The following is a 13,806-nucleotide window of genomic DNA, read 5'->3' as shown; positions in this document are numbered from 1 at the left end:
TAAAATAAACAGAAAACATGAAGGGAAATTCATGTATTTTTTTTTTTCCTAAATGTGTTTGGAAATGTGAGAAGAACCTCAAGAGAGTGAGAGCAGGTTTAGGGCTTCAGTGTTCAGTTTATGGAAGGCTCAGAATGCCTCTTCTCCTAACTAAAGAAGCAACATGTCCCAGGTGTCTGGTAGTGATTCCAGTCATGTAGGTCTGTTCCCTAGCAGGGCCAGAGGTGCAGGCGCACTGGGGCTGTCTACCAAGGAATTGAAGATTGGATTCATTTGCTGCCCTCTACTTCTGTTGATGAGAAAAAGGAGGAGCACTGTCTTTTTAATAACGATCCCCCCCCCCCCCTTTGAACAACTTCTAACGTGTCTAAATTGTCAATAAGTTGGATTTACTGCATAAGGACTGGGAGAGTCGTAAAGAGATAACTTCTTTTTTGCCTTTGCAAAAAGACCTCTGGTCTTCCAGTGATTTATGACCTACTAGACCGGAGAGATTGTTGTAACATCTTAATATATTCCTGAACCTGTTTCATATGACCATGTTTGCCAGACCATCCTGAACTGCCTGTGTCAACACTTACTTGCACAAAACTTAAGAGATGGGAGTTTCCTCCAGTACTGAGCCCTGGGAAACATCCTTTTTCTGCAGGGATTCCAGATACTTCCAACCAAAATTAGTCGAGTGGCAGTTCTATATTATTACTGGGCTTTTATATTTTGTTTCTTGGAATTGATGATTCCCTCTAAAGACCTCCTGATGGTAGATTATTTAATTATTCCAGTGGTTTCTGCAGCCAAAGAGGCCTCATGGAACTTGAAAAAACAACAGTTGACATATATTAGGAGAGTTTATTATGTTCTAGATGTTATGTTAAGCACTTTCATGGCTTATCTTATTTAATTCTTATAACAAACCGGTGAGGTTGTAAGGATTATTTTGGCTACATTTTGCACATGAAGTCATTGAAGCTAAGAAAGGATAGATATTTACAGATAGAAAATGAATGTGCTGGGGTTCCAACCAAGGTCACCTGACTATAGAAACTGTGCTCCTAACCGCTGCACTATATTTTTCTCCCTGTATTGATCCCTGCCATCTTTTTGTGCTTGACACTATTGTATAATTGGTGTTAATTTGCCCCTAACATAGCCCATGGCTGTCTTTCTGCTTCTTTGTGTGACTTCTCAAGAGAGCTAAGCCTAGCAGAACCCAGCCCTTCAAAAGGGAAATGAACTCCTAGCCAACAGGGCCATCTTTGGTCTTGCTGCTAGTTAGGACCCAAGGCTCCTGGCGCCGGGCAGCGGTGAAGAAGAGAACACAATGATGGCCTTCAGCCTACCCACCTTGCCAAGTACTTCCATTCCTCAGTTCCATTCCTACTGAACATCTCACTGCAGTAGTCCCCCTACTGCAGAACTGTCAGCCACTCAGCCCCTGCATGATCTCTCTTCATCTGGCAGTACCAGAACACTGACTGCTCACCCTAAGGAAACCTCATAACTGCTGCATCCACCCTGATTTGTTTAGAAGCAGGCTTCCTTGGGTATGTGACCTTCATGAAGACATGGATTGTGTCTATGTTGTTCACTGTGGTATCCCTAGCACCAAAATATAAGGTGCTGAGTAAATTCTTGTGGAATGATCAGATTATGCACCCCCATGTGTCCATACTTATGGGGACACAGGCGTCTGTGCTCTAGAGTGCTCCGAGGCCATTATCAGTGCCGCTAGACACCACACAGGAGCTGCCAACAGTCCCGTGCTCCCCTGCTGGCTCCAGAATGACCATTCTGCACCCACTCCATGGGAAAGGTTTGGGTTTAATGTTACAACCCCTAAACCCCAGCCCTTGACCTGACCAGAGGCAGATACTTTGGAAGCTTCGAGTTTGCCAACCAATGGCAACCACCACTTAAGAAGTGGTGGTGAAGAGATGCCCCACATACAGGAGACTTTAAGCACTAGCCTACAGCGAAAAGTATTTTCTTTGACAGAGGTAGTGATGTCATCACTTCTCTCTCCCATCACTTCATGTTCCTCTGAAGTCTTGAGTCCACTCAGTCCCCTAGAACTTGTAACCCCTCTCCTGCTAGATTCACAGTGTTTTCAGGTTACTTTATGGAATTATCTTGCCCTATACACACAATGCTATTTTGCAAATGATAAACAGAATTCTATATTTTTGTGTAGATTTTTTTAGATTTCATCCTTACCTGCATATCCTTTGTGCTGCATACAGGAAGAGGGTTTGTACAGTATTTCAGGAATATGTTATTTGTAATTCCCTTCCCCTGCCTAGACACACACACATACACAAACACAGACACACACACACACACACACACACTCTCTCTCTCTCTCTTTCTCTCTCTGATCTGTTCTGTGCGATTAGATTAGTTCTGGCCAGATGAGAAAGTGATGCAAAAACAATGTGAAAAGTAATCTCTCTGCAGTGTGACACCTCCTTTAATTTGCTGGTGACGCTGGTACTGTAAACCACTAGCCAATACAGAATATTTTGTTCATTTCCAACACAGGCAAATATATTAATCCAGTGCTAAGCAGTCCCTGGTTTCTTTTTTATTTTTTTTCAGGCAAGAAAACTGATCAGTGACTTTGCCATTATCTTGTCCATTCTCATCTTTTGTGTAATAGATGCCCTGGTAGGTGTGGATACTCCAAAACTAATTGTGCCAAGCGAATTCAAGGTAGGTGAACTTCTGCTGGTCATTCCTGGGACTCTATGGCTTTCTTTCCCCTGTTAGAGTTTGTTGAATGTTTTTGAGTTCATTTTGTGTGATTATCTGTTTCTTTATTTCAGAGGTGGTCTTTTGCTAGGCGTGTGTATACACTGTCTATTTCTTCACTAAAATCAAATGCCTGATTAGGATCAAATGCAAGGTTCACATTGTATTGATTTTTATTGAAAAATACAAACTCTGCTTTATATTTTTGGAGAATTTAAGATGAGCCAAAGTATTTCCATACAACTTATCACCTTGATCCGTATAGTAATTCTAGGATGTAATGTAACTATCATCATCTTGATTTTATGAAGTTGATGTTGGAGCTCATAAAGATTTAAAGAAAATGCCCAAGATTATATTTCTAATTCAGTGCTCTTTTCCTGCTACCAAACTACCTGCCATATACACACACGTTTGTATGTAATGTGCATTTTAATTATTACAAAGAAGATATAGGAATTACTCATTTTATAAATCTGTTGGTTTGTGCAGGCCTAATGGGTAAAATTTACATTTCAGTCATTCTTACATATCCCTCCCTAATTTTTCATTATGTCTTTCACTTGTTTTGTAGAACACTCCTAGCCTCTCTCTCCATCACTGAGACTATATACTTGCTCAGAAAAATTAAACTAACTGCAGTTTTAGCTTAATAACTACTTAAGGAGGGGCGCCTGGGTGGCTCAGTTGGTTAAGCGACTGCCTTCGGCTCAGGTCATGATCCTGGAGTCCCTGGATCGAGTCCCGCATCGGGCTCCCTGCTCGGCAGGGAGTCTGCTTCTCCCTCTGACCCTCCTCCCTCTCATGCTCTCTGTATCTCATTCTCTCTGTCTCAAATAAATAAATAAAATCTTTAAAAAAAAAAAAAAAAAAAATAACTACTTAAGGAGGAAGTGGTATCTATGGTATAGCAAATAGATTGTTGCATTGTCTCTGCCATCTCATACTCATTAGCAAAGATAAGTTTTCAATCATTCAGTGATTAGTTCACTTAAGTTAATATTTATTGAATGTTTGCTTTGAGCGAGGCTCTTTACAGGGGATTTGAAATGCACTGATGAACAAGAGAAATTTCCTTCCCTTCCAAGTTCTCAACCTGATAAAGGTAGTAAAATGCGAATAGATTCAGTGATGTAGTTATGAGCAAAGGGAGATGGAAGACAGAAATATCTTCAGAGAAGTGACTAGTAAATGTAGAGAAAATAATTCATAGGATTCTATTTGGTTTATTTGCATTATTTAGCATTAGGAAAAGGAAAGGAAAATATTTTTTTTTTCTGTAGTACAGATGTATGATCTGACAGGATAGATGGAGAACTAGAAAAATAATCGTATTTTTTATTTTTGGTAATATTTCTAAGGATTTAACCAGTTATTCTGGCTCATTTTTCAAATGTATAAGAAAGACCAGAGTATTTAGGCAAGTTCAATTATAGCATATAAAAATATTTGTAGCTTTTTCTATGTTATGTGAAACTATTACAGTTTGGCAGTAGTAGAAATAACTTCAGTATAATTGCCAAAATTCATGGACAAAATTCATTGTTGTTTTGTAATTTCTTGCCTGTGTCTTTACTGTTATATTTGAATTTTTCTTTCGGCTGCCTCTTAACATAAATCACTGTCTTCCTTCTTGAGTCCTTAGATCATCCTAAATGCACAAAATGGCATTTATCCGTTTCCCCTCAGTCTATATTCTTACTCTCCTTCATTTAAAATACCGCCTTAAAATAACCACCTTTAGGATGTTTTTGGTGACTAATCTTTGTTTAACCTATAAGTAAGGCACTGCTTCTGTTTTTGAATATGTTGGCTCTCCAGAAATAAAATTGTGTCTCTCCCATTGATTTTTCACCAAATAGTATGTATTAATATTGCTTTGAAAATGTTCTTTCTCTTCTTCAAGCCAACAAGTCCAAACCGAGGTTGGTTTGTTCCACCATTTGGAGGAAACCCCTGGTGGGTGTACCTTGCAGCTGCTATCCCTGCTTTGTTGGTTACCATTCTGATTTTCATGGACCAGCAAATCACAGCTGTGATCGTGAACAGGAAAGAACATAAACTCAAGGTAAATGTTCATAACAGTGGTTATCATTGCCTTCTACTTTCTTTATAGTACTTGAAAATACTAATTTATTCAAAACCAAGACAGTTTTTTTTTTAATTCTTATTTTTTTAAGTTAACATATAATGTGTTATTTGTTTCAGGGGTACAGGTCTGTGATTCATCAGTCTTATACAATTCACAGCGCTCACATACCCTCCCCAATGTCCATCACCCAGCCACCCCATCCCTCCCACTCCCCACCACTCCAGCAACCCTCAGTTTGTTTCCTGAGTCTCTTATGGTTTGTCTCCCTCTCTGGTTTCATCTTGTTTCATTTTTCCCTCCCTTCCCCTATGATCCTCTGTCTTGTTTCTCAAATTCCTCATATCAGTGAGATCATATGATACTTGTCTTTCTCTGATTGACCTATTTTGCTTAGCATAATATCCTCTAGTTCTATCCACATCATTGCGAATGGCAAGATTTCATTTTTTTTTGATGGCTGCATAATATTCCATTCCATTGTGTGTATATAATATATATCTTCTTTATCCATTCGTCTGTCAGTGGACATCTGGGCTCTTTCCATAGTTTGGCTGTTGTGAACATTGCTGCTATGAACATTGGGGTGCATGTACCCCTTCGGATCCCTACATTTGTATCTTTGGGGTAAATACCCAGTAGTGCAACTGCTGGGTCATAGGGTAGCTCTATTTTCAACTTTTTGAGGAACCTCCCTACTGTTTTCCAGAGTGGCTGTACCAACTTGCATTCCCACCAACAACTTAAGAGGGTTCCCTTTCTCTGCATCCTTGCCAACATCTGTTGTTCCCTGACTTGTTAATTTTAGCCATTCTGACTGGTGTGAGGTGGTATCTCATTGAGAAAACCAAGACAGTTTTATTGAGAGTTAGATTATAGCTAATATTCTTTCCGACTTGGCAGAGTCACAGATCGCTTTGTGTTGACACATGTCCTCGATATAATACTTTAGGAAGACCTCATTTAAATCTGAAAAAGTTGAGATCATATTTCCTTCACCACCAAAGAGGGCAATATAAACTGTTTACCACTCAGCCAGTGTCATCCTACATCTGATTTTAATGTGGTAACTGTCCTTAATGAAAACAATGACAAATACTTTTTCTGAGACTATTGAGATAAAAGCATGTTTGTTTTTAATCCGTTGACTTGGTAATAGTAATAGATTTTCTGTTCTTGAACCAACCTTTCAACCTGGTAGAATATAGTTTCTTTTATACGTAGTTTTTATATCTTTATGTATAATTATTACATAATTATATAATATACAGTATATTATATATGTATATATTTTGGATTTTTGCATCTCTTTTAAGAGTGACATTGGCCCGTGGATTTTCTTTCTTACAGTGTCCCTGTCCAATTTTGGTATCAGGAATATATTATCCTTATAAAATGAGCTGGGGAGTGTTTCTCCTCCTATTCCACTTCTATTCCATTCTCTGAAATAGAATATAATATTCTCTTTATTATATGTAACATGCCAATTATCTTTTCTTTGAATGATCAAACATGTTTGTAAAACTATCTGGGCCTAGTAGTTTTACTGATGATCAAAATGTTCTAATGGTTATAAAATATTCATAATTTCTATTTATCTGTTTTAGAAACTTATACTTTTCTATATTTTGTTCCATTTCCCCAATATTTTCAAAATTATTGATACATTGTTTATAGTATTATCTTTTGTTATTTTTCTAATCTGAACTTGTCACTTTTCCCTTTAAATTCCTAATGTTATTGATTTGTGCTTTTTACTTTCCCTGATCAATCTAGCCTGAGGTCTGTTAATTTTATTAGTCTTTTTTCAAAGAAGCACTTTTTTACTACATTGGATTTTTTGTACTATCTCATCATTTTCTGTTAATATTTCTTTATTTGTATTGAAGCCATGTGAGGTACATCCACATTTGTATCTAGTTTATCTTTTCAGTGAATTGAACTTTGTATGTAACTCTCTTTGTTTCTAGTAATGCTTTTTGCCTTAAAGCTTATTTTATTTCATTCTAATAAAGCTAGGGTAGCTTAATTTTCACTTATCTGATATGTATTTTTCAGTTCTTTTACTTTCAGTATACCTTGTGTCTCGTGTCTCCTTGTAAATAACACATAGGATCCATTTTTACAGTCTTTTCTCTTGACTAAAATATTTAATCCGTTTAAATGGATAGTGATGACTAATAGATTTGGATTCATTTTTACCAAAATTATTTTTGCTTTCTACCTGCCTAAGTTTCTCTGTGTTCTTTCTTTTTTATTTTCCTTTCTTTCCCTCTTTTAGGTTGATAGGTTTTTGGGTTTTTTTTTTTTGGTCTTCATTCTAACTTGTTTTCTGTTAGTTTGGAAGTTATACATTTTATCTTTTCTCTTAGTGATTATGTTGTATATTTTAATATGCATATTTAAGTTCTAAAGCTAGTCAGCATGTTTATACTTCTGCTGAAAAATGCTAATGGCTAAAGAATGCTTTGATATTGATATTCCTTCCTGAGTCATATATTGTAATTACCCAGACCTGATTGCTATCTGGATTTAAAAATACAATTAGACATGGTCAGTGTTTTTAGAATTATATACAAGTTTACCATTTTCTTAGCTTTTTCTTTTTTTTTGCATTTCAGACCTTCCATTTTTGAATATTTTTCTTTAGACAATTTCCCTTAAATAGTTCTTATTTACTAGACTTTTGAAATTTTTTCTGTAGGGATCATTTCTGTTTGTATGAAAGTATTTTTGTTTCACCCTTTATTTATTTGACAGAGAGAGAGAGCACAAGCAGGGGGGAGTGGCAGGCAGAGGGAGAAGGAGAAGCAGTCTCCCCACAGAGCAGGGAGCCTGACATGGGGCTCGATCCCAGGACCCTGGGATCATGACCTGAGCTGAAGGCAGACGCTTTACCAACTGAGCCACCCAGGCGGCCCTATCCATTAACTTTAGAGTATGTACTTCTAAAGATAAGATCTGGGTTTTTAAAATTTACTTACAGAGAGAGTGTGTGAGAGAGCGTGGGGGGAGGGGCAGAGGGAGAGAGAGAATCCTCAAGCAGGCTCCTCAGTGAGCGCAGAGCCCAACACAGGGCTTGATCCCAGGACCCTGAGATCATGACCTGAGCTGAAATCAAGAGTCATCTGCTCAACCAACCGAGCCACCCAGGCTCCCCAAGATAAGATCTGTTTTTAAAAGCATGACCACAGTACCACTATCAGTCTAAAAGAAGTTAATAAAATTCTTTAATATCATCAATTATCCAGTCAATATTTAAATTTACTAATGTGTCATAAATATAATAAACTTTAAAAATATAGTTTATTTGATTAAATCAGGATTCCAGTTAACTTTCAAATATTGTTATCTTAAATCTTGTATAAACTTTTAGTTCGTAAGTTTTCTCTTCCCCACCCGCCACCATCAATCTGTTTGGTTTCCCTAGATATTTATTTGTTGAAGACAACCAGGTTGTTTTTCAGTTTATCTTTTGCAATATAACAAGTGAAAACAACAATTTATTATGTTTGGGTTGACAGGGTTCAGGTGGATACTTCTTGCTTGACGTCTTTCCTGCAGTTTCAGTTAGTGTCATCTGAAGGGTTGACTGGGCTGATTGTCCAGTACAGCTTCTTCACTCACTCCCATGTCTCACATACCTAGTACCTTGATTCCTTGGTGTGTCTGTTTGTCTGTCCAATTTCTCTTTCACCACACAGCATCTCGTCCTTCAGAGCCTTTTGATGTGGGTTAGGCTTCTTGCAGCATGGCAACCTTGAGCTATTTGTACTTGGTACATGGAAACTGACTTCCCAGAATTAAGAGTGAAAGATGCAAGGCCATTTCATGGTTATGCCTGCAAATGGCACAGCTCTGTTCTTTACTTTGCTATCGTCGACTGGTCAAAATAGTTCCAGGCCCAGCCTCCACTGAATGGGGTGGGGAAGGGCTCCATTGTTTGATGGAGGAATGGCAATTTTACACTTGTAGAAAAATATGCAGGATAGGAGATATTTTTCCAGTCATTTTTGGAAAATAAAATCTGCCACATTTGGGGACACCTGGGTGGCTCAGTCGGTTAAATGTACAACTCTTGATTTTGGCTCAGGTCAAGATCTAGGGGTCCTGGGATCCAGCCCTGTGTCTGGCTCTGCACTCAGCAGGGAGTCTGCTTGAGGGCTGTCTCTCTCCCTCTCCCACCGCCCCCCCCATGCTCTCTCTCTCTAAAAAAAAAAAATCTGCCACATTTGCACTATAGAATTTGCCATAGTCTAGATCATGATGCTTTTCCCCCTGTGGTGTCACTTAGCATGCTCTTTTGTCTTCTGTATTTTCTTTAAATTGGTCGTTGGATCCAGAAGCTTGATGAAGTATAGTTTTGTCATTTTATATCTATATCTCTTTATTTTTGAGGGTAGGGTGGGAAGACATTCTTAGAAGGTCAGGACCATTTTACATTACGTTTTGACTTCAAGATTTCTAGACCATAGAGATAATGTGAATTCCAGCCTCAAACTTAATTGCAGGTTTATAGTGAGAAATATCTTTCGAGATTCTTTTTTTCTTATGGCTTTATATCTAGAGGCAAGGCCTAGAGAGGCACATATCCCTACTGTCTTTCTCTGTAGGGTGTCTTATTTCCTAGTTGACCAACTGAGTATGCTGTGTTTAGAGTATCCTAATTTCATTTCAAGGGATGTCTTTCATTTATACCCTTTCCCCCATATCCCTAGAGTTGGTCTCCTGTCCCTAGAGTTCAGATGGTCATTCTAAATCCAGGCCCTAAGGTCTCTCAGCGTGGGCCTAAGCCCCAGGGCTTACTGACCCTATAGATTCACTTTCTTTTTTTTTTTTTAAAGATTTTATTTATTTATTTGACAGAGAGAAAGATAGCGAGAGCAGGAACACAAGCAGGGGGAGTGGGAGAGCGAGAAGCAGGCTTCCTGCCGAGCAGGGATCCTGATGTGGGACTCGATCCCAGGACCCTGGGATCATGACCTGAGCCGAAGGCAGACGCTTAACGACTGAGCCACCCAGGCGCCCTAGATTCAGTCTTTCTTGTTGCCATTGTTTTTTGTCTCCAGTTGTTTCTTTTACTTTCTGGTAGATAAGCCATGATTTCTAAAAGATATTTTTTGTATTTGGTCAAGCATTTTTAGATGCTCTATACTGGGAGGGGTTTCAGTGTTGATTTAGTTTGAAAGGCTGGGAATGGATGATAACTAATTTATTTTATTCTAAAAAGAGTTAGGAAGCACATTTTTAATTTTGTTATATAGTTGACCTGATTTGTTATGTGTCTTTGGAGATAAATGCCTATTTACTTTTGCTCTTTAAGTTTTCTTATTAATAAAATTCAGAGTTTCAAGTTTAGCAAATTTAGAATTGATAAGATATAGAATTTTTTAAAAAGATTTTATTTTTAAGTAATCTCTACATCCAGCCGTGGGACTCCAGCTCTCAACCCTGGGATCAACAGTTGCATGTTCCACTGACTGAGTCAGCCAGGCACTCCTGATAAAATATGGAATTTTTAAAATTCTCCTATTCCCTATAGAAAACATTGGAAAATCAAGACATATTAAGATTTACCTCTTAAAATAGGAATTTTAAGTTTTCATCACTTTTAGGAATTGCTTATTTGAAATCATTTCTTTGAATGACAGTAGTTACAGAATAAGTGCCAGTGTTTTGACACAAATCTCATGATACCAGTGGAGAGATATCATGGATGAAAGGCTTTTCACTCTGGATATTGTTTTATTCACATTTTATTGGGAAAGGTGGCTGTGGAACGTGAACATTGGAGATCAGTCTGAAATTAAAGGGGTCTGACTGCTATGAAATTGATTCAAAAGAGAAACCTGGAAAAGTGAGAGAGAGGGAAGCATTGTAATATTACAAGCAGCATGTTTTTGGGTGGCATTTGCTTTGGCTCTGTGTCATGTGGCCCCGGCTGGCTGGCTGCTCTTTTGGGATGGGATCCACCTTTCCATTCTGCTGAACTGCTCCTTATTGATGTAGGAGCGCCAAGCCACTTGGCTTTTCTTGGCCATCATTTTGGTTAGTTATGTCCCACATTCTCCCTGCAGAGCACTAAAAAGCAAATGGGGTTCAGCAAGGTCATGACTTCTCCAAGGTTATTTCCTGAGTCATTGCAGAGGTAGGAAACAAGTCTGAGCTTCAGACTGCAAAGCAAAGGATACTTCTCACAAGGAAAATGATTTTAAGTAAGTGGGAGGGAGAAATAGTTTAGGATAAGTATCTAGGCATAGACATAAGTTGGTATATCAGTGAATTTTCTGATACCCTTTGTGGTAAAACCCTTAATTTGAGGTCTTTTCTTGGATAACTCCAAAATTTGCCCTGTTTTATTTTTCCTTTCTATTCCTGTTATCATAACCTTAAATCCAGTCCTTTTATTTCATGTCTAGACTATTCTGTTTAGCCATGAGTTAATAATCAGGTTCCCTTGCTTCATTTCAAAAGCAGTAATTTTTTTAAGTGTTGTTCTTATATGTCAGCCTTATATTTCTAAAACTTTACCCCTTGGCCCTCTAAACATTTGCTCCTTGAAGAAGTCCATTTGCCTTAGCCTGGGAATTAAATCTCTTTGTGATATGTTCTCAACCCAAATTTAGAATGATGCTCTCCACATACTATACAATGCTCGGATCAAATGGATTCTTGGTTTCTCCTCAAATCTGGCACATCTCCTGCCAGTTATTTCAACTCTCCTCTCCATTCCTCGATGATTACCTCTTACTAAAATCCTTCCCATCTTTTAAGAGCCTCCAGATATAAACTTGTCAGTGTAGCCTTCACTCCTAATGTAATTTCTGTTGTTCTAATTTTTGCTCTTACTAAATGTGCATTACTCTATAGCACTGGTCACATGATATCCTGCATGGAGGTTAGTTAGGTTGGATAATGACCTTATCTCCTTTTCTGAGCCGAACGTTTTCAAGGCAAGGATATGTTTTAGTCCTCTCTCCAGCTCTGTTTTGTGGCCCATCACAGCGATTTGCATATGGTAGGCTCAGTAAATACATAATGAAGAATTTGGTTATCTTGGGCCACATGGTTCCCAGAGTTGTTGCACTGTGTGAGATGGGTGACAGCTGAAAAGCTTGCCAACCCATCTCCAGTTCTCATAGGGAGTGCTTCTATTATTCAAAGCCCTGTTTAGATGTCATCACAGTGGGAAGTTTTTGTGGGTTCACTCTAGACATTGGTAAACAGTTTATTCTCTGTACTTTGGGTGTCTCTTTCAAACCTCTTTGAATCTCTGTTTAGAGCGCATTGTAATTTGTGTACAGATCTCAGTCCCCTCATCTGATTGTGAGCTCCTGTGGGGAGGAACTATGTCATGGTTCTTGGTGTCCCCATAAACCAGCTTATTGTCTGGATCATGGGGGGCTCCTATGCACAATAATGAATGTTTATTCTGTGTCTGTGCATGTGTGTGTACTTCTCTGACCCTTTGTTACCATCTACTTACCAGATGTAAACTTCAGACTGTTAGTCTTTTTCTCCCCTAGATTTTGATTTCTGTGGATTTATTCCAATTGACTTTTGTTCTGTATTAGCAAAGCATATACAATATCAAAAGGAAATAAAATTTCACTTCCTGTCCTGCTACTTAAAACAATATCTAATTTCAAAAAGTAGAACATCCTTTGCATTTATATTCATGGAGACAGGACTTTTTTAAACTTTAAAGGACGTACATAACTGTTTGGGCATTTTTTTGTGTCCTTGCTATGTATGGAACACTTGTGTTAGATGTTGAAGATAAGAATTGTTCTAAGTTATGGTCCCTGCCCTGAAGGAGTTTAGTGGATTTTCTCTATTTACCACTTAACTCCACCACCAAGGTTGGGATTGACTTGGCTTTCTTTGTGCCTTGCATCTTGCACATACAATAAATTATTTGCTTCCACATCTGGCTTCAACTAATAATCTATAAACCCCTTAGGGGCACATGTTCTTTCTTACTTACTATTTTATCTAACACAAGGCCTAACATGGTATAGGGTGTTCAGTGGGTGTTTATTAAATAACAGTTTTCCAAGCAAAGATATGAGCAAATGCAAAGGCCCCAGGGTGGGAAGGTATGTTGGTATGTTGAAGAACAGATAACAGACCAGCGTGACTGGAACATAGGGGAATTAGTGATGCATGATGAGGTCAAAGGGAGTAGGGCCAGATCATGTAGAACAAAGGTTCCCAAATGCAATTCTTTGTTGGTTGTGGCTGTCCTGTGTATTGTAGGCTATTTAGCAGCATCTCTGGTCTCTAACCCCTCGATGCCACTTGCACCCTTTCCCCTAAGTTGTGACAAACAAAAATGTTTCTAGACATGGACAAGTGTTCCCTGGGGGGACAAAAGAGTTCCAGGAAGAAACACTGATATGGAACCTTTTAGATGACTTTACTGTGTTTTAGGTGGAAACAGGAGGCCACTGGAGGGTTTTGAGCAGGGAAGTGCCATACAATAATTGAGATTTTAAAAAGATTACTCTGTAAGGAGAATGGGCTGTCAGGGACAGGACTGAAGCAGGGACTTCTATGGTGAGGACGGGGTTGAGGGCCAAGGGTTGCTAAGTGATGTCAAGGAAGCAGGGGAATTTGAACTGGACCTTGGAGAGAGAGAACGGACTTAAACAAATGTTAAGACTTAGAAACAGGGTACCAGTTTGAGGAATGGTGCAGAATGTGCAATGCCCATTTAAGGAATGATGAAGCTTCAGGAATCTTTGAGGGCCCCTATCATAGTATCAGATGGGGAGCATCTCAGCATGGCAAGCCACGTGCTTGTCATGACTGGCTCTGCTCTGTTTGACTTGCTCATCTCCTGCTGGCCTTCCCTGCTCCCTCAACATTCCAGCCTGGATGGATGGCACCTACACTGCATTTAAACACTCTCTCTAGCAGCATTAAGGATGGATGGGAGAGGTGCCAGAGTGGGGGTGGGTGGAGGG

At 38.8% G+C, this 13,806-nt stretch overlaps 1 protein-coding gene across 1 annotated transcript in view; it reads left to right on the top strand.

The window, feature by feature from the left end:
• Window positions 1–13,806, top strand: part of SLC4A4 (solute carrier family 4 member 4) — a 346,412-nt gene that overhangs the window by 305,570 nt on the left and 27,036 nt on the right. Inside the window, exons 17-18 of the mRNA XM_021702448.1 lie at window positions 2,596–2,709; window positions 4,655–4,816. Of these exons, the coding sequence (XP_021558123.1) occupies window positions 2,596–2,709; window positions 4,655–4,816 (276 nt within the window). The remainder of the gene's footprint in view (window positions 1–2,595; window positions 2,710–4,654; window positions 4,817–13,806) is intronic.

The sequence above is a fragment of the Neomonachus schauinslandi genome, chromosome 2 (genome assembly GCF_002201575.2).
Source record: "Neomonachus schauinslandi chromosome 2, ASM220157v2, whole genome shotgun sequence".
Lineage (NCBI taxonomy): Eukaryota > Metazoa > Chordata > Mammalia > Carnivora > Phocidae > Neomonachus > Neomonachus schauinslandi.
Note: the sequence above shows the minus strand (reverse complement) of the source record. Positions and strands in the feature narration are given on the sequence as shown.